General features: G+C 38.4%; 2 protein-coding genes, 1 long non-coding RNA gene and 4 pseudogenes across 3 annotated transcripts; 2 read left to right on the top strand and 5 right to left on the bottom strand.

Annotated features, from left to right (window-relative positions):
- Window positions 1-2,666: 2,666 nt before the first annotated feature.
- On the bottom strand, window positions 2,667-4,114 carry LOC149049184 (adrenocorticotropic hormone receptor-like). The gene is made up of 2 exons (XM_089201814.1): window positions 3,977-4,114; window positions 2,667-3,788 (listed from the first exon to the last, which is right to left on the bottom strand). Exon 2 carries the CDS (start codon window positions 3,715-3,717, stop codon window positions 2,809-2,811), a length of 909 nt encoding a protein of 302 aa, XP_089057940.1. The 5' UTR covers window positions 3,718-3,788; window positions 3,977-4,114; the 3' UTR covers window positions 2,667-2,808.
- Window positions 4,115-6,999: 2,885 nt separating this feature from the next.
- LOC113666402 (uncharacterized) lies at window positions 7,000-7,850 on the bottom strand (annotated as a pseudogene).
- A 2,744-nt stretch (window positions 7,851-10,594) lies between these two features.
- LOC149049185 (uncharacterized) lies at window positions 10,595-11,543 on the bottom strand. The gene is made up of 2 exons (XR_016185278.1): window positions 11,306-11,543; window positions 10,595-10,832 (listed from the first exon to the last, which is right to left on the bottom strand). It is a non-coding gene; the product is annotated as an uncharacterized LOC149049185 (long non-coding RNA).
- Window positions 11,544-12,726: 1,183 nt separating this feature from the next.
- On the top strand, window positions 12,727-14,728 carry LOC149049186 (beta-1,3-galactosyltransferase 1-like; annotated as a pseudogene).
- Window positions 14,729-16,881: 2,153 nt separating this feature from the next.
- On the top strand, window positions 16,882-18,850 carry LOC149049187 (uncharacterized; annotated as a pseudogene).
- A 1,478-nt stretch (window positions 18,851-20,328) lies between these two features.
- On the bottom strand, window positions 20,329-21,551 carry LOC149049188 (beta-1,3-galactosyltransferase 5-like; annotated as a pseudogene).
- Window positions 21,552-23,485: 1,934 nt separating this feature from the next.
- On the bottom strand, window positions 23,486-25,655 carry LOC149049189 (beta-1,3-galactosyltransferase 1-like). Its single transcript, XM_089201811.1, has one exon. The coding sequence runs from the start codon at window positions 25,354-25,356 to the stop codon at window positions 24,376-24,378; it is 981 nt and encodes a 326-aa protein (XP_089057937.1). The 5' UTR covers window positions 25,357-25,655; the 3' UTR covers window positions 23,486-24,375.
- Between the last annotated feature and the right edge of the window lie 572 nt (window positions 25,656-26,227).

The following is a 26,227-nucleotide window of genomic DNA, read 5'->3' on the forward strand; positions in this document are numbered from 1 at the left end:
ACATTTTAGCGAAAAACAGAGGCTATTGTGTTTATTATCCTTTAAATATTTTGTAACGCGCGTGTAGAATTGTTTCAGAACAGCTTATTGTATGCAGCGTGGGATGTTTTCTTTTGAGTGTTTTCTGGTACAACTTAATGAACAAAAAAGAATTCCCTTTCAGTCGGTAATAACCACAAAACCCTCTCTCATCTTGAATCAAATGTAAAACGAAGACTTATCACAGTGAATGTAAGGTTTGAAAGTTGGGGGATATCGTTTGGGTGATATTCTCGGAGATAACCCGGTTTTAGACGTGGGGTATTCGGTAACGTGCTGCGTTTGGAGGTCCCTTTAGAACAATCGCACGCGAGCAAAAATATTTGATGGATCATGAGGCGAGATAACTGTGATAAATGTCAGCTATATATAGCGATAGTTTTTCCCAGACGTAATATATCATTGATCGGTGACACAAGTGCGTTATCGAAGGGTGCTATCAAAAAATATGCAATGGGTAATACTTGCTGAGTAATCAAGTTGTGATCGCATACCAAATATTTTGTGATTCATTCCATCAATTACTCATTTAGACATTCCTGCGTCCTCAAACTTCAATTTCATTTGCATGGCAGAGGTACATATAATTGGGTGTGTTGGAACCTTTGGTAACGTCCGCTCCCATTTCTCAATAATGATACCCCGTGCGAGATTTGATTACAGCAATCCTGTGTTGCGTGTTGGATGTAAAGATCAGCTGCACGCACGTAGATCAAAGATTTGTTTTCATACCCATATTTCAGCCTAGACGTGACTTATTCAAGTTCAGTGATATGAGCTGGCTATCATCAGGTAATACTGAGTGATACTTAATGGAAAATACTTGATATGAAGTACAGTAATCAAGAATTGTCCAACACCAAATATTTGTTGGAGAATCTATAACTCATTGATTTTTTTAGGGCCTTTTATTGGAAGAAAATAATCCTCGGTTTACACAAGCTGCGGCTTGACTGTCACACAAACTGGACAGTTTATACAAGCACGACTTAAATAGTCTACAAAATGCTCGTATAGATGGCTCGCGTATAATTTTTGAGGCGGTCTCGTTTGAATGCAGTGTTGCCTTTAACCAACAAAAATTTGCAACAAGTGCCCACAAGGGCGAGCGCGGTCAACAACAATTTCCAACAAGGGCCCACAAGCGCGCGGTAAAAAAAAAAATTGCGCTTGCGCAGCGTAAGCTAGCGTCTTGCGTAAGTCACAAACAAGACGCAAAACCGTTTATACAAGTGATTTTGCTTCTTAAGCCGCGGCTTATTTAGAAGTGCTCCAAACCGTGGACTTACATAAGCCACAGCTTGCAGAAGTGAAACTGCACAGTTTAAAGGATGAGCTCATATCCTATGCAAGCATAAAAACATAACTTCAGCTTAGTAGGCGTGCTTAACAGTTCCATGTATAGGCGTTGTATTTGGTCGCAGTAAGGTGATATTTATATCTCCGGAGTAAAATGAGAATAAAAATAATCATGAAACTTAAAGCTATATCAGGTTGAGCCAAGTACCTCGTGAATGTTTTAGTCGATCGAGAAGGATTGGAAACTAACCGCAATAACCAGGTTACCAAGTGGGTTTTGGCAAAATGATGTTGAAGTTCTTTTTCTTGAGTCAGCGAAAGGTTGGAACTGGCTCTATTCGTTGGCTGCGAATTTTAGGGACAAAACACTGTCAATCCAGTTACAAAACGACTCGTTCAATATAGAGAGTTTACCTAGCTAAATCAATCGCGTCTAGATTATAACAGAATGAAATTTGCGAAAAGCTATCCTTCTGGGTTCGTGGTCAATTTGCATGTCGATCGAGCTGAAAATGTGATTCAATCAGAGAAGGAACTTAATCTGTCGTGTGGAAACGGGTTGAAAGTCTTGGAAGCGAAATGGTAGAGGTGGAGGTGCACTTGTTGTCTTCCATGAGGTGTACTCTTTTTGATGGAAGAGGACTGGGCAGAGTGCAAACTTGATGTGGGGTTCAACCTTATTTCGTTCAGTTTTTCAGTTTCAGACTAAGATCCGTCGAAAATTTTTATTAAATATTGTTTTCATTCGAGGCCGTTACAAATTTTCTCGTGTCTCTGTGGTTTGTTCATTTCAACACTTCATGGCATGGTCCCTTTATTACCACAATGTCATAATTTGACTCAACGTTGGCTGCACAACGCTGACTTACATATCATAGTCTATTTACATTCAACTAACTATCCCAGATAAGCAAAAAAGGCGAACGCATAAACAATGAAACGATAGGGCTTCTTTATCTATGGTCTGTACTAGGCACCTGGCCCACGTTTAGTTTCCAGGAGGAACCGCTGCCATACGAAGAAAAAAGAAAAAAACTCAATTAAATTAAATTTAGTGCTGCTAAATTTTTGCATTTTTAACAAACAAAGATCAACCAATAAGTATTTTTGCTCATTGGAAGTCGCTGCTCTTACTCTATTCTCCAGAATGCCTAATTTGTGATCTGGCAAGATTAATAAACATATTATCCATAGGACTTTTGTTAATTGGAAAATACTCTAATTGTCTCTACATAAGTGACTAATTTGCAATAGCTTTTGCAAAAAAAAAAAAAAAAAAAGCAGAGAAAAGAAGCTGGAAAAAATATATCTATAGAAGACTTTTGCCAATTTTCACACCTTTCTGACTTGAAATCGCTGACTAGGATCAATCAGATCTCAGTGCTTCTATGGAAATCATTTGTGATGGTCACTCGCAGTTAAATTGCTTACTCTGTTCGTAAGGGGTTGAAAATGGTAATTGAGCAAGAGTTAACGTAATGGTATATCAGCCAGATTCAGACGGATTGGATTCCGGCGGAAGATGATTTGCATTATACCTTGCCTTAACTCTGGCATCCTCATGGCGTAGATTATAGGGTTTATAACAGAATTAGCCATAAATAAAACCGCTGCTGCTCTTTCAATGTGAAATAATGACCGCCTGGTAATATTGTAAGCTGAATGGGGATGAAACACAACTAGATATATTATCAGTGGAAACCAAGTAATTGCAGATCCTATTGTCACAATGAATAAAGTGCTTGTCAATTTTCTTTCCCTCGCTGTGTTACTGTGACGCAGTTGACGATGAAAGCGGACTTTGACAAAAATAGAAACGTACGAAACAATGGTTACAGACATTAAGATGAAAAAAGACGAAAACATCATAAAGTGGATAAGGAAATCATTACTCATCATTATTATTCCTATCCAGGCGGTTACAATCAACCGAGTTAAAATAATTATAACTGCATAAACCCATTTCTTCATAAAACGATGCTTGAATGGACAAAATGTTGCATGTGCCCGCTCAAGCGAAATTGCAGTCAGATTTACCAGCGAAGCAAGAGGGAAGACAAAGGAGAACACCAAAGATAATACGGGATTTTTCCAACCGATACTCCACAGATTACAAAAACTCCCCATCCATTTTATCTTCTCAGGGCCAGACACTGCTCCTACCAAGAGATCAACGATCGCCAGATGGATAATTAGATATGTACTCCGGCGCTGTAGCTTGTGGTTCTCTATCAGTACAATAATCGTGATCAAATTAAGGATGATAATAGCCAGATATTCAATGATGAACACGACAAGCCACGGAATGCACTGTGATACTGGAAATACGTTCTCCTTGCTCGTGTTCGTCCCAGTGCTGTTGAAGACGTTCCCTGCCATTAAGTTCTCGCCCGTTTGTTTGTGCCTCACTTGATCACGGTACTAACTTGGAGGAAACACTTGAGGAAAACCTTTGCAAAAGAATAAATATTTTAAAACATGTATCATGATCTGAAACAAGTCGATATGAAATTTTTCTTCGGGACATTATCCTCAGCATAATTTTGTCTACATATCATTGACATAGTTTTGTTAAGAGAGAAAGCCAAAGTAGACGAAACAGAAAACAACTTTAAACGATTATAGAGACTTAACTTGCCTGGCTGCGACTGAACAACTTTGGCAGCAACAGTAGTTTAATCCACTAGCTTCTGTTCGGCAAAGCAAGTTTACCTTGCTTAAATCACAGTTACATAATAGTTGCGTCGCTTGAGTGGTTTTTCCGTCTAGTTCCTCCTAATGCATCATCTGAAACTTCAAATATTTAAATAATACAATAAAGGAAATTGAACAAGTGGCACAAGGCGGAAATTATTGACGTAAGTGTCAAAATATCGAAGTGATATTGCGATTTATTTGCAAGGAGCCCACTATCCTTCAAAAGGAAGCCGCAATGAGTCATTTTTAATTGTAACGTATCGGTAGAAATTTCCCGGCGCTTGTGCATTGTTGACGCACCACAAATTCAGCGATTGAAGCGAGTCTTATTTGATATTGATCAGCTTACGCTTTTGCGAGCAAGTTTTGTTGATCTTTCTAAAGGTATCCACATAACGGAGGTCATAATTACATCTTATAATTTTATAATATATTTTAATATTAATAAATTAATTTTATTTAATATTAATTAATTAATTAATTAATTAATATTAATAAATTTTATAATTTTATAATATATTTTTGTTGATCTTTCTAAAGGTATCCACATAACGGAGGTCATAGTTACATCATTTATAAGATAAGCAGCAGCAAAGGGCGGGCATAAATGACGCTTACGTAGGTAAATCAGAGATTTGTTTTCATCAACCGGTATGTATCATCATCTGCGTTATTGAAATGCTTAAGCTCATGACGTCAGTGGTTGGAGTGAGTTATATGTACTATTGATTGCAAAAAAGTTTTGTTGAACTTTTAAAGATTCCCACAAAACTGAGGTCATACTTTTTTCACTTGCAACACAAGTAAAAACAAAGGGCAGGTATAAATGACGCGTATTCAGATCACAAATTTGCTGTAATATGTATACTCACTCTGTGTCATTTTCGTTACTATTCAATGAGTTGGGTAAGTTCGTTATGTCATGAAAGTCGCAGTAAGTTTATCGTTTGGTCTCAGGGCGGATCATTTGTTCAAAATTCATCAGTTTTTTCCCTTGCTCCACCGAGTGAAATTCTCAGAATTCAAGTCATACAGCAGGTACAACAGAGTAGAACTGACCAATGAATAACTAGAAACAAAGACTAGGACTTTTATTACTTGGCAGTTGGGACATATTTTAACCTTCTTTAAATAGTTGATTAATTTGGCAGAAGCAACCGTAGCTTTCGGCAAAAAAAAAAAAAAGAAATTGCAAGAGATATATTTGTGAGTGTCTTTTTTGTGAGTGTCATTGCTCACATCTTTGATCAATTCAATCTCATTCTACGGAAATAAAAATCCTTTGCAAAGGTCTCTTGCAGCTGACTTGCATTTTCCGGACATTTTTGGCGTCTGTTGGAAATGGAAATTGGACTAGAGCAAAGGTAAAAGTAAATCACCTGGCTTTCAACAGTTTGGAGTCCGGCGAAAGATGATTTGCATTATACCTTGTCTTCGTTCTGGAATCCGTATGGCGTAGATTATGGGATCTATGAGCGAGTTGGCCATCAATGTCACCGCTATCGTTCTTCCAATAGGAAATGCAATCCGCCAAGCAATATTGACGGCGAGCTGGGGATGAAAGTAAAGCAATAGAAGACTGACAACAAAGTTTTCAAACTCCCTTCACTGCAATAAGACTAGCTCCTCTTTTAAAAAAAATTCCCCCCTTTTCCCAAGAAGAAAGGTTACTTTCCACATCTTTTTTTATCCCATTTTACCACTATAACAAACCTGTTCCATTACTTCCATTGGTTGTAAAGTAAATATGGCTTTTGCATATTATTTAAAACTGGATCATTGGATAATGCAATTCAAGAGTTTTCATTAGTTTGGCCATCATGGGCTATAAGCTATTATACCATGCGCGCGCATGAAGACGAGTCAATCGGAAGTGATTTTGTACATTGTAACATTACGTTTGTTCTTACAAAATGAAGTTGGAAGAGTAATCTATATTTTGAGGTGTTTTAAATAAAACAATTACTCTACTCGCGCTTGTTGGATATGAAATGATTATAGCCATTATCTCATATCCAACTCACGCTCGTGGAATAATTGATTAGTATACAGCGTGGTGATGTCGGGCTCAGGAGGTTATCTTAATTAAAATAAAAATATTGGTTCAAGGTTAGCGAGTATGGGTGCACGCGGGAAGTTTGGAGAGCACGAGAGGCTCCTAGCGAAATTGTTTGTGAAAGCTGACATGTGTAGGGCCAAACAGGTTGACTTGATCCGGTCCGGAGAGAGCCACTCAAACGGCTCTTTTGCGTTCTCAAAAAACGCGGATTAGACTTCTCGATGAATTATGAGTTTCTTGTTCTGATACGAAGGCGAAACAAACGTTTTTACTGTAGAATCTTCTAGGTCGTTCCCCAGTGGTTGCCCTTCTTTTCTATGCAATTATGTCCTACTTAGGTTCAATAAAACTTTCGAAATATTTATCTTCTACTGTTTATATAATAAGGTACTTATTGCTGAGTCGTAGGGCCGGACGGAAAAATATTTCGAAGGTTAAGAGTCAAATGACTCAAGTTTCTTTCGAGGTAAACCTTCAGAAGATTTTATTTCCAATTTTTTATTCTTGTGAGGAAAGCGACACTGTTTTACTCTACGCAGAACCATTACAAAAGTATGAACATGCGACATAGCACTGTAGGACACAATATGTAATGATATCCCACAGAACCTTACAATAAGAAATCTTCGAGTTTCTTTAATTTGAATTTACTTTACATTGTGTTAAAACTAACTTTGAAAATAAGTAAACCACGCCTTCCCTTCCCGCTTCCATGGTTAAACCTTTAACCTTGGAGTTATATTTTGTAATTCTACTCTTTCTGGCCGCTAAATTATACTTGTAAATTGTAAATAATGAATTCGATTTCACATCAAGATAACAATTTCTAATTGATAAGTATGACGACTGTTCTTACATACTGGCTTGATATTGTATGGAGAAGTTACATATTGATAAACGAAAGATCAGTGGATTAAAGATTGTGCAGTGGTAAATCCACTGCATTTGAGCCAGCGTAGATTGTAGAATTTGTCAGCGAGTTTGCGAATAAAAATATCATCATTGCGTTTTGATATGTTCTCTTGGAAAAGGATTTTGGATACGTGAGGGTTGAAAATCGAAATACTCAGGTGTATCAACGATGGAAACCAATTTATTAAAGATGAGAGAGTAATAATGAATAATGTAATCGTTAATTTTCTTTCCCTAACACCCATCGCACCATTATGTTGGGATGACGACTGAAGAGCACTTTGATAAAAATAAAAATGTAAGGAAGAGAAATTACGAAAAGAAGAAAGGCAAAAATTGAAAAATACATCATGATCCCGGCACGGATATTATTGATTAATTTAGCTCTGGCCAGAAGAGTGCTCGCGGTTATTAACCAAATCACATTTATTATAACCCCATAAACCTATTTTTTAATGAATCTACGCTTGAAAGGACGAAATGCTGCGTGCACCCGCTCTAATGAAATGGCAGTGAGATTTACGAGAGACGGTACCTGCCTTGATGCTATCATGCGATCATTATTCCATAGATTACAGAGGCTTCCCATCAGGGCTATACTCAGAGGTCCTGAGACAGCCCCGACCAAGAGATCAACTATCGATGGATGAATGATCAAGTATGTACTCTTGCTCTGTAGCTAACGCTGCTTCACAAATATAATTATGATGATATTGAGGATGATAATGGCCAGACATTCAGTGATGAATCCAGCAAACCACGGAATGCATTTGAACGTAGAGAGGGGGAACTGGGTCCCATTGCTTTTGTGATGGTAAGTGCTGATGCTGGTGTTGTTAGCCATTGAGTTTCCGTTCCTGTTTGTAACTCGCCAAATGATCTAATTCAGGAGGGAAACACTAAGCGAATTATCCCTGAATAGTATCACTTTACCTATTCAGGTTTCACGCTCAGAATAAAAAAAAGCTGAAAATCTTTGGGATATTTTCATCGCTGAGGATAAAAAGGAATGCTATTAAAACAAAAAATGACATTTCGGCGACGACATCATCAAATATTTGACAAGTGGTTCATGCTCGGCGCTCGTATTTCAAGATAAGGATGTAGGCGCAGTGGAATTGGGGAGAGCACGACAGAAGCGGAAGAGTTGGTTAAGGCGAAGCCGCAAGCCAAACTCCCAAAGGGCATCAAGAACCAATGCAAATATAGCACAACTAAAACATGGAATAATTATTTTATGACAAGCGGACGCAACTTGTGCACGAAAAAATTATTTTATTACACTTTTTTAGGGTTTACCAGATAATCGTGTTCAACAAGAAAACTATGATTAAAAGACAGGGCAAAAACGGCCAAGGAATACTTTGAGACCAAAGCTATGTTCAAGGAGATGCTAATTTGCTGTTCAGAAGCGAAAAACCTACGAATGCATCATACATCATATACACCATAGTGGCTCATTAAGAATTAGTTAGGGGCTTGCATGCACCCTATGTTAAAAATGAAATTATTTACGTTTACATACCTTTTATCACAAACTAAATGTCTAGATCAGTGTTCTGTAAAATAGACCGGTCTGGCTTCTAAACTTTGAACTTTCTGTGCTTGGAGAAGAGACTTTCATGCTGCTGGTTTCGTCTGTTAGGTGAAGGTATAACAACGTGATTTCGAGTGAAACTGGGATAAATCAGCCTAAGTAAATTTTTCGAAGGCGAGCCAACTTGCACAAGCCGAGTGCAATTTGTTGTCTTTGAAAGACAGAAAAAGACAAAACAGAAAAAATTTTTAAACAATTAGAGAGACTTAACTTACTCAGCAACAACACTCCACCAGTTACGATTCATTCGGCTAAGAACTGAAGTCTATTCTGTTATGATCACATCTAAACTGAACTCTTTTCTAGCCACATAAGAGACCAGAAATACGTAATCTCGGTGAAAATCTAAATACATCTAAATAAGGAAAACCCTTCAATAAGGTACACTGAACAAGAGGCTCAAGAAGTTATTGAACTTAAGTTCAAAAATGTTGCCATCCGCTTGCACTCGTAGCAATTTGTTGCGCACAATAAGAGAAACGCAAAAAGGAAAGTGACGAGAATGCAAAGGCCTTAAGTACAAAATTGATCTCAGAATCGGCCTGGGCAGATGAACTCCCATAAGGTTCAACTATTTGTCGTGTCAACGTGACGAAATTAGAACAACAGAGAAGCTGAAAAACAGTTTTAAAACCAACAAAATTTAAGAAAATGAACGACACTTTTAAAATTAAAAAAAACATGCTTCGACAGTTCTTCTATCATCTTCAATTCTCAATAATACAAAGTACAAAGTTGAATTTAAAGTGTGTAACAAAACGCTGATTGGACAAAACAAACAATAGTAACAGAATAATGTATGTATTTTCAAGGAAAGTTCTAAATTGACATGATAAAGTTGATGATTAAGTGTAGGTTTCTCCCATTGAATGTGGATAGCTTCTTTAATCTTAAAGGGCATGTAAACCCAAAAAACGTTCATTTTCTTTTCACATAGATGTTTAGTAAATATATCAAGTACACCAAAAGTACCATTCGTTTATTCTCAAAAGTCCATTTTCACTTTGTAAAAGCTCTTCCAAATTCGAAACATTCGCCATCTTGAATGGCGCCATCTTTCCTGTGACGTCACGGGTGGACCCTTCAAAGTCTCGTTTTATAATCGCGTGAGGCATGAAGGAGTCTTTTCTACAGCCGTTGTTTGCTGGTCTCGTCATGATTTTTTTACTTACAGTTTACTTCAATATAATCTATTTTTTCGTAATGGTGAAGCGTTGTGCCGTCCAGTTTTGTACTGATTCAAACAAAACTGGGCATACAATGCAAATATTTCTACATGACGCAAATTTGAAGCGACAATTTGTGAAATTTGTTCAAGTGAAAATAGCCGATTTCGTCGAGCCGTTCGAACGTTCTGTTGTTTGTAGCAGTCATTTTTCTTCCTGGTGCTGTACCGACGATTCAGGCCTCACCAGAAGCAAATTATTCGGAAGACGAAAAAACAACCCATACAGTCGGCAGACGACGAGGATTCGGAAGTGGCTGACCAAACTGAGAAAGAAGTTGAGCTCTTCAAAAGTTAGAGGTCAACAGAGAAAGTACAAAATCGATTTACATGAGAACGTTTCGTTAATTAAACAACAATAGCTTTATTGGTTCTCTAAAAACATATTTTTTTTTCATCTAATGAAAGATTATGGGGAAGTCAGTTGTTTGGGAGCCAGCGCTGAGCCCGTAAAAGACACTGACATGTCTGAACCTTTGCCTGAATTCGAAACACGTATCAAAGAAAGAGAATTCGTTGATATCAGTGTGTAATAACGTGATCTGGAATTTTGTCGGTTCTATATAAAGAATTCTATACAGGATCCAATAATCAACCCTTATGTTCTATAAGAAAATCCATGCCAGCCCCACTTAGTGCTTCCTTTGAGAAACCCTGCAGAGAGACAGCAGAGGAATTTGTGTCGCAGTTTTCACAGCAGTGAAAATACATTCAAAGGTGAGTAGGACAATATTCATCATTTTGAGTACAACTTAAAAGATCCTGATTTCAGCTTGCAAAACTATCTTTTCAATATTTCAAATCGAAGCAAACACAAACAGGGTTGGATAATTATGAAGGCCACACAAGGAAATGTACATGATACAACTTGTTTATCGATGGAAATGCTTCTGAGATGAAGGATATTGTTTACCGCACAAGATAGCACAGCGACCCTAAAGTGTTTGCCGAGATATCCCCAACACCAACGAACAAGCTATCTGTAGGCAATTTAGCGAAATTTCCTGCCAGGAAAGAAGCGAAAAACAGCCAACTCTAGTACTGTATTATTAAATCAATGGCAGAAACAACTCAAGTAAATCGATCTCAAAATGTAACAAAACAGATGAAACAGAAAATATTTAGCTCAGTCGTTTCCGGTGTGATTATCTGTGCTTTGCTGCTGCCTGTAAGCGTACTTGGCCGTCTCCAGCACCCAGAAATCGAGGCAAATTGACTGAAAACCTGGATGCTCAGTGATACAACTTATCTGGGTTTCAGGCCATTTGTCACAATTGCCCGATTTCCGTACAACAAACACTTTCATGAGTTGTCGGCATTGGTTGACAAGTTCCACACTCGCACCTTTGATAATTTTATATAAAACACTCTCAGAAGCTCAAGTTTAAAAAAATTCTGTTGCATTCCTTTAGATTGTACCCTCGCTTTATTGCATTTTCATGTTAAATACAAATAGATCACAAAGTAAATTAAATACCAGTCTGAGTTTCCGAGACAGTCGCATCGCTGTCGACATGTTCTGTACTGTCTTCGTGCGGATCGCTTCGGTGAACCCTACGCGGCTCATATTGTTAAGGACGTGGCCCAGACTCTCCTGAAGATTCTGGATTATCTCCAGCGCTGTCATGTACTAAGCTTAAGGCATTCGAGTCGCTATCTTCTGAAAAAACATCTTCCGAACTACCGCTACTTACACGAACTCCCACACCAGTTCTACTGGGGAATATGTGTTGCGCAATGTTTTGGTTCCACCGCTTACGTCACGACTTCTCGCTATTGTTTTTACCGGAAATGGAATTTCAGTTGAAAATGCCGATTTTCTCCTAAAATAAGTCGAATTGGACAAAACTAATTTCAAATTCGTTTTCTACACCACTTTTTACATAGTATAAGAAAAACATGTATTTTTGGGTTTACATGCCCTTTAAGTTGAAAAGTTGTGGAAGCGTGATCTAGGATGTTAAAACAGTCATCAGAACAAAGAGCGCGACATTGTGGAGAATTGTGTAGATGTCTGAAAATGTGAGAGGTATTATCACTGAGCAAGTGCTCAAGTACGCGTAAGCACTCCAAACGTATTAGCGACGCTTAGCAAATTGGCGAACCCTTTTTTGCGTGACAGCAGAAAAAGGGCCAAGGTAAAGTAATTTAAAATAAAAATTAGTGCTAGTGTTTGAAACGGAGACCAGGGGATTGCACTCCTTAGGGGTGAGCGTGAGGTACCGATTGACAACACTTTCAACCAGATGGGCTCGAAAAAGATATTTTTTAAGGATTTAAGTGAGTTTTTTGATGTCCTCGTGGAAACCCAATCATGTGTTGTTGATCTTGTAGGCTCTATCAACAAGAATGCGAATGAGACCCAGTTGGTGGGGATAAAGTATAAAGCTAAAATTAGCTCACCAATTTGCTAAGCGTTTATTGATTTCCCACCTAGCCCTTTAATTGCACCGGAGAATTTCTTGTTTATTTTGTTAGCATTTTTAATTAGAATTTTTGTTGGTTTAGTTTCGCATATATATTTCATTAGATTGTTCGCAATAATACGGACTAAACTCAAAATACTGTAAGGAAACTGTTAAAATGATGAACGAAGAATGCATTAACCTTTAAAAAAATTGACTAATTGTCCCTGATGGCTCATCTGGAAGACGATTTTAAGAGGTTTTCAGCAATCTGGGAATTTCGTGTTACAGGAAGTAGGTCGCGGCGCGCGTTGTATCAAGGGTAAAAATGGGTCTTTAATTAAACTGTGTCCCATTGGCATATATGCTAAATTGGTTACTGTCTGTTGTAAAGAGCGATAACGAATGCATCTCAGCCAAGCTTGACAACTTCGTCTTTAATTTATTTACATAAATTTGGCGTGTTGCTCTAGCTTCCGTTTGGTGACTTCTACATAAAATTTCTTGAGTTTGAAAATGATTAGAAAACGGGACAAAGCTGTTTTGATGGTTGTAACCCTTGTGATGGCGACTTGTATATTTTTTCAGCTAAGTTTTTTATGGAACTCACGTTCCTCCTTTTCAGAAATCGCTCGAGAGAAACAAGATATCGAAAAACATTTGCAGCAGATGGTGATGCAGGAATTTCAAATGCATCCTTTTAACTCAGCCGCGGAATCTTCGTCAAACTTCACATCGACTTCTACTTCGCAAATTAATCACAAAACATTTCTTACAACCAGGAGATCTTGTATGCAACATTACGATCTTCTTATGATTGTCTCATCCGCTCCAGGTAATTTTAAAAGAAGGAATAACATTCGAAAGACATGGGCTTTCGAAAGAGCCTTTAGACCGAGATGGACGACAGCTTTTCTTGTCGCTAAAACACAGGATAAAGGAGTGTCAAACTTGTTGTTAGAGGAAGACGAAGCTAATAAAGACCTTGTTCGAGCCAGCTATTACGATCATTACTGGAATCAAACCCGGAAGATACAAATGGGCTTCGAATGGGCAGTAATGTATTGCAATTTCTCGTTTCTTTGAAGTTGGATGACGACGTTTTCGTGCACGTTCCAAGAGTTCTCTCCTTCTTAAGCGCACCCACCACGCCGAAGAAGATGTTTTATGCTGGCTGTCATTATGCAAACATGGGCCCTCATAGGAAAGGCAAATGGATGGTAACTTACGAGGAGTATAACGAGACAAGATATCCAGACTTTTGCCCCGGTTTTGGATATATTTTATCTCACGATGTTGTACGTGCATTTGTTGACACTTTCTCTTCTTTGCCGTTCTTCAGACTGGACGATGTTTACGTTGGCATGCTGGCGAGTAAGAACGGAATAAGTATCACCAACAATGTGGGTTTTGAAGTATGGCATCCACCCCAGTATGTATGTGTTCCAACAAAGGATACTTTAGTCAGGCATGATGTAGGGGAAGAGTGCCAAATGAAAATGTTTAACTTAGCCATTTTCCCTTAGTAGTTCGATGGCGTGGTCAGTAAATTCTTATATTTAGATAAATTCTTTAATGAGTGATGTTTCTCTGTTCAATATCCGTTGTACATTTGAGTGCAGCCATTTAAAGCTATATTTGTTTTGAATGTGCGTTGCTCGAAGAGTCAGAATCAGGGCATTGGATGCTACAACATTTACCGACAATTAGGCTGAGTGTCAGAGCAAGTTGTATATCTGTCAAAATAAGCAGTAGATATCAAGAAACGACTATCACAATTTATTATTTTATGGGAAATGTTATTGAATTTTATTGCTTTCTCGTCCTATAACAATTGATTGCAACTTTAAATAGATTTATATTTCCTTGAAAATGCACGAAAAGTAATTGTGAAGAAGCTTGTAGGATGAATTAGCAAAGTTTGTATCACATTGCATTGATGTGCCTCAATATTGTCTGGGAATGAGTAGCTCTTAGAGACTAAAAACTATGAAAATGTAAGATTTAGCTCTTACCGACCTAAGAGCAATCAAGACTTTATATTCTTTCATCCAGACACATACAGGGTGAGGAAGCAAGAGGCACGGAACAATTAATTTAAGAAATGTAGTTGATAAAATAAACTCTTCTATCTGGTTTTCAAGCAATCTTAAAACATTGACTCATGCATGTAACCAAAGATTACTCAACGGAACTATTCCGTTTCAAGGTAAAATAGAAACTATCACACTGCTACAGAGGTCAAATAATTTCTAGGCTTTCAATTTTACTTTTACCTATTGAAACAGAGTTCTCATCATTACACTCAGAAATGCTGACTAATGTTGCACAATTTTAGAACAGTTGAATGATTTCGCTGTGTCACTAGTTAATCCAAAACAAAAGTATTACTATCACGAGTGTTATTTTTTAATTTATATATTTATCTATTCATTTTCTCGCCTCACGGCCGTTAGAAGAGATGAAGACAAAAAATGAAATAAAAACTTTCGATCGATCGTGGAATATATGTTCTCTCTTGACCAAGCTTATTTGGTCAAGATGGCTGAATATCGACCTCGTTCTTTTTCTGCGTTTTTATGGACTTCGTTCCATGAAAACGCATCAAAAGAACTCGGCCCATATCTAGCCACCTTGACCTCACGCTTGGTCAATAACGCATATGAATATATTTCATGCAGACCCATACGAATCTTGCAAGGGAAGACAATACAAAAAATCATAGCACTTCCGAGCCCGGAATTTGTCTAACGTACGGGTCAGTGGACTTCCTTTCCTTGTAATTTGGTTCATAAAGTGTTAACTTCTGCACTGATCACACAAATATATCGTCAAAATCTGTAGCACTAAAGAGTCTGAGTCAATGATATAAAGAGAGGTATAGGTCAGCGTTCTCACTGTTTTGACGTCTGTCAATTTGATGCCAAGAGCACATCAATATAAGGGTTTGTAGTCAATGCCTGAATGCTTCTTGACCTACGTCTCTGGCAAATAAAAAGACGCTGATTAATATCAGCGGGCCCGCAATATGCCATGAATATTAATCATAGGATTCTTTGGTGCAACAGCTGTCACTTTAAGAGAGTGTCTATATAAGAGCGGTCCGGTCGATTTTGTTTGTTTTGTTTTGGTCCTAAATGTAATAAGCCTTCAATGCAATTGTTTAACTGCGCTATTGCATTATAGCGGATATTTACATTGAGATGTTAAGAGAGTGTCTCTGTAAGAGCGGTCCGGTCGATTTTGCTTGAAATACGGATTTCGCTCGTTTCTTGTGTGTTGTAAGACATTCATGCACTTATACTAAAACCACAATCAGTTTGATCGGATCTCTTTATTTTTCAGAGTTTTACCGAAATTAAATTTCACTTGAACAAAGGCTTGTCGTGACACTTTTCAAGACTTTAATTTCATACAACTTTGGAGGACAATTTACAAAAAACTACGGAACTCAGCAAAAAACAAATACCACAGCCATGTATATTAACTCTATCTTATCTATCGAGGCGGCTTTCGTAAACATCACGTGTCAATCAAGGAAACAGGAAGACTTGAATGACACCTTATCGGTTCGCCTAAATCACACACGCCAAAACCGATCAAATTCAAGGTAACTAAGCAATTCTTTCTTGACCCGTTTTCGTCATTTAGACGGAGTAGGTCTCGGGGACTTAGAATTACCCTGCTGCTGAAATAGTTTTTCTTTTTCTCTGTTTGCGCTCTTTAAATCAGTTCGGTGGCGAAAGTACTAAGTGTTTTCTGCCGGAATAACCGCCGTTGCCACTGTTTAGATCGACTTGGCCTGTCCGTGCTTCAAGAAGAGGAAGAGAAAGACAATTTTTTTTTTCACGATTTGATTTTGTGGGCTGTAAAAGTACTGACGGATGATTTTACGGATCGACTGTTCAGGCGGAATTAAGGTTTCGGACTCTTCCATATTTTCTCACTGCTTGTTTACTTGCGTTCTTTTTCCGCTTGTACTGCTTTGGAAGCTCGATGACGGCATAATCCGAGAATATCTTAGCTGCAAATGTGCTCGCAGCCGCAACAAGACTATCCACCTTCTCAGGAGTAACTTGCTTTCCTCGTGAAATAAGAAATTTGCATTGGGCAATAGTGCCTTCAATGTTCATATCTCACCCCTTACATGGCATTATGGGGTCTTAAACTTCTCTGTGAAAAAGGCAGCATCTTCTCCTCTGCTTTTTGAATAAGAACATCGAATCTTTGTTTTAGACTGATGTAGAGCATCAACTTCATGCTGCCTTTGCCGTTGGCCCTGATGCTAGTTAATATACATGTGCGAGTGATGCATTTCTTGCATTAAGGCGTTAGGTCGGTTTCCTTAAAGTGAAGACCCTGATAGGCCCTTCCCATTATGCCAGCATTTGTTTTGGCATTATGTGGTTAAAAAAGTATTTTTTTACACTTTTTCTGTGAAAAGAATTGCTAGCGTTATTTAGCATTTTGCATAACTTTGATCTAGATTTCAGCACTCAGAAGAGTTTAAATGCTAAATTTTAGAATTCAAAAGCATTGTGATGATTTGCTTTTGTGTTTTAGAGAAGGATTTCTGTAACTGTATGAACTGAGTTCAGCTGGTCAGCGGTTAACTTTCAGAGGCCGTTCAGGTGCATGTACAAACAAGATGGCGTCGGCCAGTGTCACGCCATCTTCTCGATACTTGCAGCTTATAGAAGGAAATTCTGAGGGGGAACATAGACCAGTCCCTTCAGCGATTGCTCGAGATCGATCTTTAGAATCAACCAGTGGAAATTACAAGCGCAGAGGAAACAGCGATACAACGAAAGTCCCGTTATATGAGCGAGTTAAGCAGTTCCCAGGCGAGAATTTGATTGTCAGAGAAAGAAAGTTGTTTTGCAGTGGATGTAAAGAAATCATTTCCTCCATGAAAAGTGTTCTGAAAATCCATATTTCGTCCAAGAAGCATCAAAACGGTAAAGAGAAGTTGGAAAAGTCAAAATTGAAAGACCAGACCATAATCGAGGCATTCAGAAGAGAAGGAAGTTCAAAAGATAGATCGAAGTTGTCTGTGAGTTTTTGAAGGCGGGTATCACGATCGGTAAAATAGACATGCTACGGTCTCTGTCGGAGAAGAACAGCTATCGACTCACTGGAAGCTCTCATCTGGGACAGTATGTTTCCATGGCTTTGAAACAGGAAATTGAACGGATTAAACAAGAATTGGAAATACCTGGTCAAGTTAGCATGACAAGTGACCTTTCAGTCATTTTTGACGGCAGCACCAGACAAGGGGAAGCAATTGCTCTAATAGTACGTATAGTGGACAATAACTGGAACATTATCCAACGACTTGTGAGAATTGATGTTTGCTCTAAGTCAGTCAATGCCAACGAACTAGCACAAGTTCTTAACTAGTGCCTGTCTGTTGATTATGAGGTCAGAGCAAATTCCTTTCTCGCAGCCATGAGAGACAGTGCAAGCGTTAAACAAGCAGCAATGGACAGAATGACATTTATATTCCCTAAGATGCTGAATGTCGTGTGCTTCTCTCATACACTTGATAACGTGGGAAACCATTTAGTGATCCCAACATTGGTAGAGTTCGGAAGCCTTTGGATTAGAATGTTTCGCCATAGTTGTAAAGCCAAGCTGTTATGGAAGGATTTAATAGGTCAAACATCAAGATCATATAGCGAGACTAGACAGTGGAGGTGTGTCATCAGTTGATGGTGCAGTTTGGAGATGTCACAAGGTTCGCAGAAGAGGCAAAGGACGCAAAAGTTTGCCCACAGTTACCGCCACAACTTCAAGCAATACTTTCTGAACCACAGCGACCAATGAACTTGAAACTTGAGCTTGCCGCTACGTACTATTGATGTTGGCGAACATTTTGTGAAAGCCACGTATCTTTTGGAAGGGGATGGTCCTTTGAATTTTGCTTGTTATGAGAAACTAAGCGCCATTTTTTTGTCAAGCTCCTTGTTTCCCTAACGTCCGTGCAATTGCAACTGCAATTGCGGAGGAAGAACGTAAGAGCACTCGAACGGAGTGCGAAGGCTTATGTTGAGCCGGCAATTACGTGGTTTCTGAGAAAGTTCAATGTCGATCTTTATGATGTAGTGGTAGCATTCAAGGCTTTCAGACTATTCTGCCCCGTTAGGATTCAGTGGCTTAAGCCCACAAATGCATTAGTAGAGTCTCTGAGAGCATTTCCTTTCCTGGATAGTGATACTACCATCGACGGTCTCAAAGCCGAGCTTCCTGCCTATTTGGCTGCCGCTGAAGATGTTGTTACCCGACTGAAGAGAAGAAAGTCGAATGATGGTGTGAGCACGCGGAACAACTTCCTCGTTGGGCTTCCGCAGTGAAGCAAGTTCTCCTTGTCCAACCATCGTCTGCTACGGCAGAAAGAGTATTTTTAATACTGAAGGCATCCCTCAACGAGCAACAGAATTGTGCTCTTGTTGACTACCTCCAAGCCAGTGTCATGTCACAGTACAACAAGCGCTAAGAACTTCGAACATTAATTAACTGTTTATCATTGGACAAGTTTTGACTGTATCAGAAGTTTTATAACAAACAATTGAACACTTTTCACTTCATTCAGTTGCTGATACACACATGATACCTGAGTTTCTACGTTTTGCTTGAAATTAAACAAAGCATTTTCTGCAAGCAAAGTAGCATTATTTTGAGAATCGAGCATAATTTGAGCATTTTTTGGCGTAAAGCGGAATTTCTAGCAGCATAAAATGCCAGTTTAGTAGCATAATCGGGAAAGGCCTAGACCCTGAGACGTTCTCTGTTTTGGAGTGCAGGCATGAGTCCATTCAACGTTTTAATGACATAAGCAGTGACTTTGGACAGGTTTATAAAATGAATTAAACAATGGAAATATGTTTATGAATTCTACTCTAACCAATATCTTTTTATATCATATCCAGGTTTTAAATCAGCATTACTGAGCATAACTATCAAGTGAATATTTTAGATATATGAAAATTCACATATTTGCACTGCGGTGGAAAGATGAAATTAGAAGATCCTCGCAGCTAAGAACACTACTGAAACTAGTAGTTGTAAGTAGGACCTGAAAAAAAATTTTTTTTTTTTTCAGGTCCTACTTACAACTACTAGTTTCAGTAGTGTTCTTAGCTCCGAGGATCTTCTAATTTCAAGTGAATATTTATTTCTTTTCTTTAATTGTTACTGTAAAGTTTTTATTAATATGCGTGAAACTGCTGCTCGCCTCGACCAGCTGTTGCTATCTGCGAGCAGTAGATGTCAAGCCGTAAATATAACAGTATCAACTGAACTGAATTGAGTTGAATTAATGATTATGAACTCTAAACTGACAATGTGTAACAACATGAATACTCTAACCAACATATTTTTTACATCAAAGCCAGATTTTTAGTCAGCGTTTCCGAGCGTAATGATGAGAACTCTGTTTCAATAGGTAAAAGTAAAATTGAAAGCCTAGAAATTATTTGACCTCTGTAGCAGTGTGACAGTTTCTATTTTACCTTGAAACGGAATAGTTCCGTTGAGTAATCTTTGATTACATACATGAGTCAATGTTTTAAGATTGCTTGAAAACCAGATAGAAGAGTTCATTTTATCAACTACATTTCTGAAATAAATTTTTCCGTGTCTCTTGTTTCCTCACCCTGCATGTGTCTGGATCAAAGAATATAAAGTCTTGATTGCTCTCAAGTCGGTAAGAGCTAAATCTTACATCACATTTTGATAGTTTTTAGTCTCAAAGAGCTACTCATTCGCAGACATGACCCTTTGTATTGGCATTAAAGCATATCAGTACAAATTGATTCAAACTTTACAAAATCATCCAACAAGCTTTTGGACAGTCACGATTTGTGTATTTTCAAGAAAAAATAAAACTATTTAAAGTTGCAATCAATTTTTACAAGACGAGGAAGCAGTAAAATTCAATAAATTCCCCATAAAATAATAAACTGCGATAGTCGTTTCTTGATATCTACGGCTTATTTTGACAGATACACAACTTGCTCACACACTCAGCCTGATTGTCGGTGAATGTTGCAGCATCCAATGCCCTGATTCTGACTCTTCGAGCTTCGCACATTCAAAACAAAGATGGCTTTAATTAGCTGCACTCAAATGAACAACGGATATTTTATAGGGAAAAATTATTCACTGAAGAATTTATGAAAATATACGTATGTACTAACCACGCCATCGAACTACTGAGGGAAAATGGCTAAGTTAAACATTTTCATTTGGCACTCTTCCCCTACATCATGCCTGACTAAAGTATTCTTTGTTGGAACACATACATATTGGGGCGGATGCCATAGTTCAAAACCCACATTGTTTGTAATATTTATTCCGTTCTTACTTGCTAGCATGCCAACGTAAACATCGTCCAGTCTGAAGAACGGCAAAGAAGAGAAAGTGTCAACAAATGCACGTACAACATCGTGAGATAAAATGTATCCAAAACCGGGGCAAAAGTCTGGATATCTTATCCCGCTTTATTCCTCGTGAGTTACCTTCCATTTACCCTCCCTTAAAGGAACAGGATTTGTGTAGTGATTGCCAGCGTAAAACATCTTTTTCGGCGTGGTGTGTGCGCTTAAGAAGGAGAGAACTCTTGGAACGTGCACGAAAACGTCGTCATCCAATTTCAAAAGAAACGAGAAATTGCAATACGTTACTGCCCATTCGAAGCCCATTTGTATCTTTCGGGTTTGATTCCAGTAGTGGTCATAATAGCTAGCTCGCACAAGGTCCTTAAGTGCTTCATCTTCGTCAAGCAACGCGTTCGAAACTGTTTCATTCCGTGTCTGGGCGACCAGAAAAACTGACGTCCATCTTGGTTTTGCGAATCTTTCGAATGCCCATGTCTTACGAATGTTATTCCTTCTTCCGAAATTACTTGGAGCGGATGAGATAATGATAAGAAGATCGTAATGTTGCATACAAGATCTCCTGGTTATAAGAAATGATTTGTAATTGATTTGCGAAGTAGGAGTTGTCGTGTGATTCACTTTCAGTTCTCGTAATGGCGTCTGCCGCACGTGGTTTTCGACATCTAGTTGTTCACGAACAATGTCAGAGAAGGAGGAACGGGTACTCCGTATAAGTCCCAGTTGGAAAAATACATAGATTGCCATCAAAAAGGCTAAAACCGCCAAAACTCTTTTTCCATGTATTCTGATCATCGTTTACCGGCAAACCCGAGAAAATTGCCAATGCCTATAAAGTCGACATGTGCGGCGGCTTGCTGGCGTTACGTAGGAACATACAGTAAAGTTTACGTCATCTAACCCTTTACAACCTTTACAGTCGTGTGATTCATTTTCAGTTCTCGCAATTGTGTGGGCTGCACGTGGTTTTCGACATCTACCGTATTTACCCTTGTATAATGCGCACTTTCTTTCTACGAAAATAACCATCAAAATCGCGGTGCGTATTATACACGGTTTCTATTGTTTTTCAAGTACGTCCTAATTTGCATACGTTAAAAACACAAGAAAGAAAGTAACAAAAGCCATGTAGTAATTGGTCTTTATTGGCTTGAGTTAAATAATCTACCGATGAAACATTTTCAATTTCGATCCACAAACACAACAAAGAAAGTAACGAAAGCCTCGTAGTAATTGGTTTTTATTAGCTTGAGTTAAATAATCTACCAATGAAACATTTTCAATTTCGATCTATAAATAAATTTAGTAGAGCATTTAAGAAACAGCTGACGAGATTGATTACGATCGTACCGTATTACTGTAATCACAAGCGATAAGAAATTCGAAATGGTAACGAAACTTACCACTGCAAAACGTCAGTTGTAGGAAGAATTAACGTTTTTTTTTGCTCTGAAAACTTTTGTTTATGAAAAATTTGGTCAAAAATCGGGGTGCGTATTATACATGGGCGCGTATTATACACGGGTAAATACGCCGGGTAGTTGTTCACGAACAATGTCAGAAAAGGAGGAACGAGTACTCCATATAAGACCTAGCTGGAAAGATACACAAATTGCCATCACAAAAGCTAAAACGGTCAAAACTCTTTTTCCTTGAATTCGGATCATTGTATTCCAGATAACCTGATAAAATTGGGTATGCAAATAAAATTGGCAGAGTGTAAACTTGCCTGCTGGCGTCGCTTAAAGCGAAACCATAATTATTAATGTTTTAAAATAATGTACTTTTCCATTCAAAAATATCAGCATGCTCGTTGGCCGAGAATACGTGAATTCATCCCGAACAGAGTAAAATTTTGAGATTGAATTGATTAAAGTCGGCAAAAGCACAACAAAACAAAATGGCAGAAAGATCTCTTAAATCCTTTTAACTTTCGAGAAAAAGGTTTCGTAGAGAAAGAACTCAATGTTGTCCTGTCAGTTGAATTGGACCTTCCTCCGTAGCTTATTTTCTTAGATGGTGTAAGACTGGATTTTTATCTTGTGCCTAAATACGTTTTTTGCACTCTAACTCTACATTCGAAGAATCGACAGTCCTGGACATCGAACCATTGATACAAAGTATTCTCTTCCTCGTCTAATTCCAACAAAACGTGACAATCTTTACGCGCGCCATTGAACTCATTCCTCAACTGGTCCAAGTTCTTTCCTTCCTGTTGTTTAAGGGTCACTGTACGCATTCATTCTTTTAATATGTTTTCTTAATCTCTTAGAGGCGAAATTTCGATTAGTGAGTTTAATTTTCAATTGATGAGCATCTCCCTTCTCATTCATTTTCCCTCTACGTTATTTTGGTTTAGAATTTTCAAAACAGAAAGGCTCGATGTCTGTCACACTCTTATGTGATGTTTATGGTGTGTTGCGGTAATCCGAATCTTTTTAGGCAACGCTCGAGGTCATACTTGTCCCGTTAAGGTTGTTTAGACGGAATAGATCTCGGTGAATTAGAACCACCTCCTGCTGCTGGAATGTTTTTTTTCTCTGCTGTTTACGCTCTTTAAATCGGTTCTGTGGCAAGAGTACTGCGTGTTTGCTGCCGGCATAACCTTTGTTGTCGCTGTTTAGACCGACTTGGCCCGTCCGTACTTCAAGAGGAGCAAGAGAAAGACGCTCTTCTTTGACGATAGCAGATCTGGTGGATTTTGTGTGCTGTGAATTTACTAACGGATGATTTTACGGATCGACTGTTCAAACGGAATTAGGGCTTCAGTGTGTTCCATATTTTCTCCCTGCTTGTTTTCCCTACGTTTAATTTCCGCTTGTCCTGCTTTATCAGTATCAACTGAATTGACTTGAATTGAATTAATATGAGTTTATTAATTCTAAACTGACAATATGTAACAACATAAATACTATAACCAACATATTTTTACATCAAAAGCAGGGTTTTAGACAGCCGATTACTGAGCATAATGATGAGGACTCTATTTTAATAGGTAAAAGTAAAATTGAAAGCCTAGAGATTATTTGACCCCTGTAGCCGTGTGACAGTTTCTATTCTACACTAAAACGGAATAGTTCCGTTGAGTAATCTTTGGTTACATGTATGAGTCAATGTTTTAAGATTGCTTAAAAAACCCGCTAGAAGAGTTGATTTCTGAACTAAATTGTTTCTGAAATAAATTGTTCCGTGTCTCTTGCTTCTTCACCCTGCATGTGTCTGGATGAAAGAATATAAAGTTTTGATTGCTCTCAAGTCGGTAAGAGCTAGATCTTACATCACATTTTGATAGCTTTAGCCTCTAAGAGCAACTCATTCCCAAACACTATTAAAGCATATCAATGCAGTGTGATACAAACTCTGCTAATTCATCCAACAAGCCTCTTTACAGTTACTTTTTGTGAATTTTCAAGGAAAAATAAATCTATTTCAAGTTGCAATCAATTTTTACAAGATGAGAAAGCAATAAAATTCAATAATATTCCCCATAAAATAAACTGCGATAGTCGTTTCTTGATATCTACGGCTTATTGTGACAGATATACAACTTGCTCTGACATCCAGCCTAATTGTCGGTGAATGTTGTAGCATCCAATGCCCTGATTCTGACTCTTCGAGCTACGCACATTCAAAACAAATATAGCTTTAAATAGCTGCACTCAAATGAACAACGGATATTGAATAGGGAAACATCACTCACTGAAGAATTTATCTAAATATACGTATGTACTGACCACCCCATCGAACTATTGAGGGAAAATGGCTAAGTTAAACATTTTCATTTGGCACTCTTCCCCTACATCATGCCTGACTAAAGTATTCTTTGTTGGAACACATACATACTGGGGTGGATGCCATACTTCAAAACCCACATTGTTTGTGATACTTATTGCGTTCTTACTCGCCAGCATGCCAACGTAAACATCGTCCAGTCTGAAGAACGGCAAAGAAGAGAAAGTGTCAACAAATGCGCGCACAACATCGTGAGATAAAATGTATCCAAAACCGGGGCAAAAATCTGGATATCTTGTCTCGTTATACTCCTCGTAAGTTACCATCCATTTGCCTTTCCTATGAGGGCCCATGTTTGCATAATGACAGCCAGCATAAAGCATCTTCTTCGGCGTGGTGGGTGCGCTTAAGAAGGAGAGAACTCTTGGAACGTGCACGAAAACGTCGTCATCCAACTTCAAAAGAAACGAGAAATTGCAATACGTTACTGCCCACTCGAAGCCCATTTGTATCTTTCGGGTTTGATTCCAGTAGTGGTCGTAATAGCTAGCTCGCACAAGGTCCTTAAGTGCTTCATCTTCGGCGAGCAACACGTTCGAAACTGCTTTATTCCGTGTTTGAGCGACCAGAAAAACTGACGTCCATCTTGGTTTTGCGGATCTTTCAAATGCCCATGTCTTACGAATGTTATTCCTTCTTTCGAAGTTACCTGGAGCGGATGAGATAATCATAAGAAGATCGTAATGTTGCATACAAGATCTCCTGGTTATAAGAAATGATTTGTGATGAATTTGCGAAGTAGAAGTTGTCGTGTGATTCATTTTCAGTTCTCGTAATTGGATCCGCTTCACATGGTTTTCGACATCTAGTTGTTTACGAACAATGTCAGAAAAGGAGGAAAGAGTACTCCAAATAAGTCTTAGCTGGAAAGATACGCAAATTGCCATCACAAAAGCTAAAACGGTTAAAACTCTTTTTTCAGAAATTCTGATCATTGTTTTTCGGCATATCCGATAAAATTGCGTATGCAAATGAAGTCGACGTGTACAGTTTCCCCGCTGGCGTCGCGTGACAACAGACAGCAAATTTTAAGTCATTTGACCCTTTGCAACTGAAGGCCCTGAATAGGACTTCTTAAGAAACTTGCTGCACTTAACGAGAGTGTGCTGACCACTACAGGAGGGCAGATCTGATCTGTTTGACGACAGGATGATTTTATTTAACAAATAGAGAAGCCTTGACTGTGCTCTGTTCTGTTATAAAGCACGCCATCGCCAGAAATCAAGGACATTTCGAGCCCGCTAACAATTTTCAGCGGTATATCGTATTACACTCCGGAAAAATAGAATATCAAAAGAATATAATATGGCGGCGATCACGGCTCGATCTGCAAAGAAGAATGTTTCGTACCATGACTTATACAATTTGAGCAAAAAGAAAAAGAAAAGAAGACCTACAAGTAAATCTTTGGGATTTTTCGAGGCAGAGCGATGACATGATGTCAGAATTTTGATTTCCATATTTTCTCACTGCTTGTTTACTTGCGTTCTTTTTCCGCTTGTACTGCTTTGGAAGCTCGATGACAGCATAATCCGAGAATATCTTAGCTGCAAATGTGCTCGCAGCCGCAACAAGACTATCCACCTTCTCAGGAGTGACTTGCTTTCCTCGTAAAATAAGAAATTTGCATTGGGCAATAGTGCCTTCAGTGTTCATATCTCACCCCTTACATGGCATTATGGGGTCTTAAACTTCTCTGTGAAAAAGGCAGCATCTTCTCCTCTGCTTTTTGAATAAGAACATCGAATCTTTGTTTTAGACTGATGTAGAGCATCAACTTCATGCTGCCTTTGCCGTTGGCCCTGA

This window comes from Pocillopora damicornis, chromosome 3 (assembly GCF_964200805.1).
Source record: "Pocillopora damicornis chromosome 3, jaPocDami1.2, whole genome shotgun sequence".
In the NCBI taxonomy this organism is placed as follows: Eukaryota; Metazoa; Cnidaria; class Anthozoa; order Scleractinia; family Pocilloporidae; genus Pocillopora; species Pocillopora damicornis.

Coding starts and splice junctions, on each gene's coding strand:
- LOC149049184 (XM_089201814.1), bottom strand. CDS start 3,717: ATGGCAGGGAACGTCTTCAACAGCACTGGGACGAACACGAGCAAGGAG.
- LOC149049189 (XM_089201811.1), bottom strand. CDS start 25,356: ATGATCAGAATTTCTGAAAAAAGAGTTTTAACCGTTTTAGCTTTTGTG.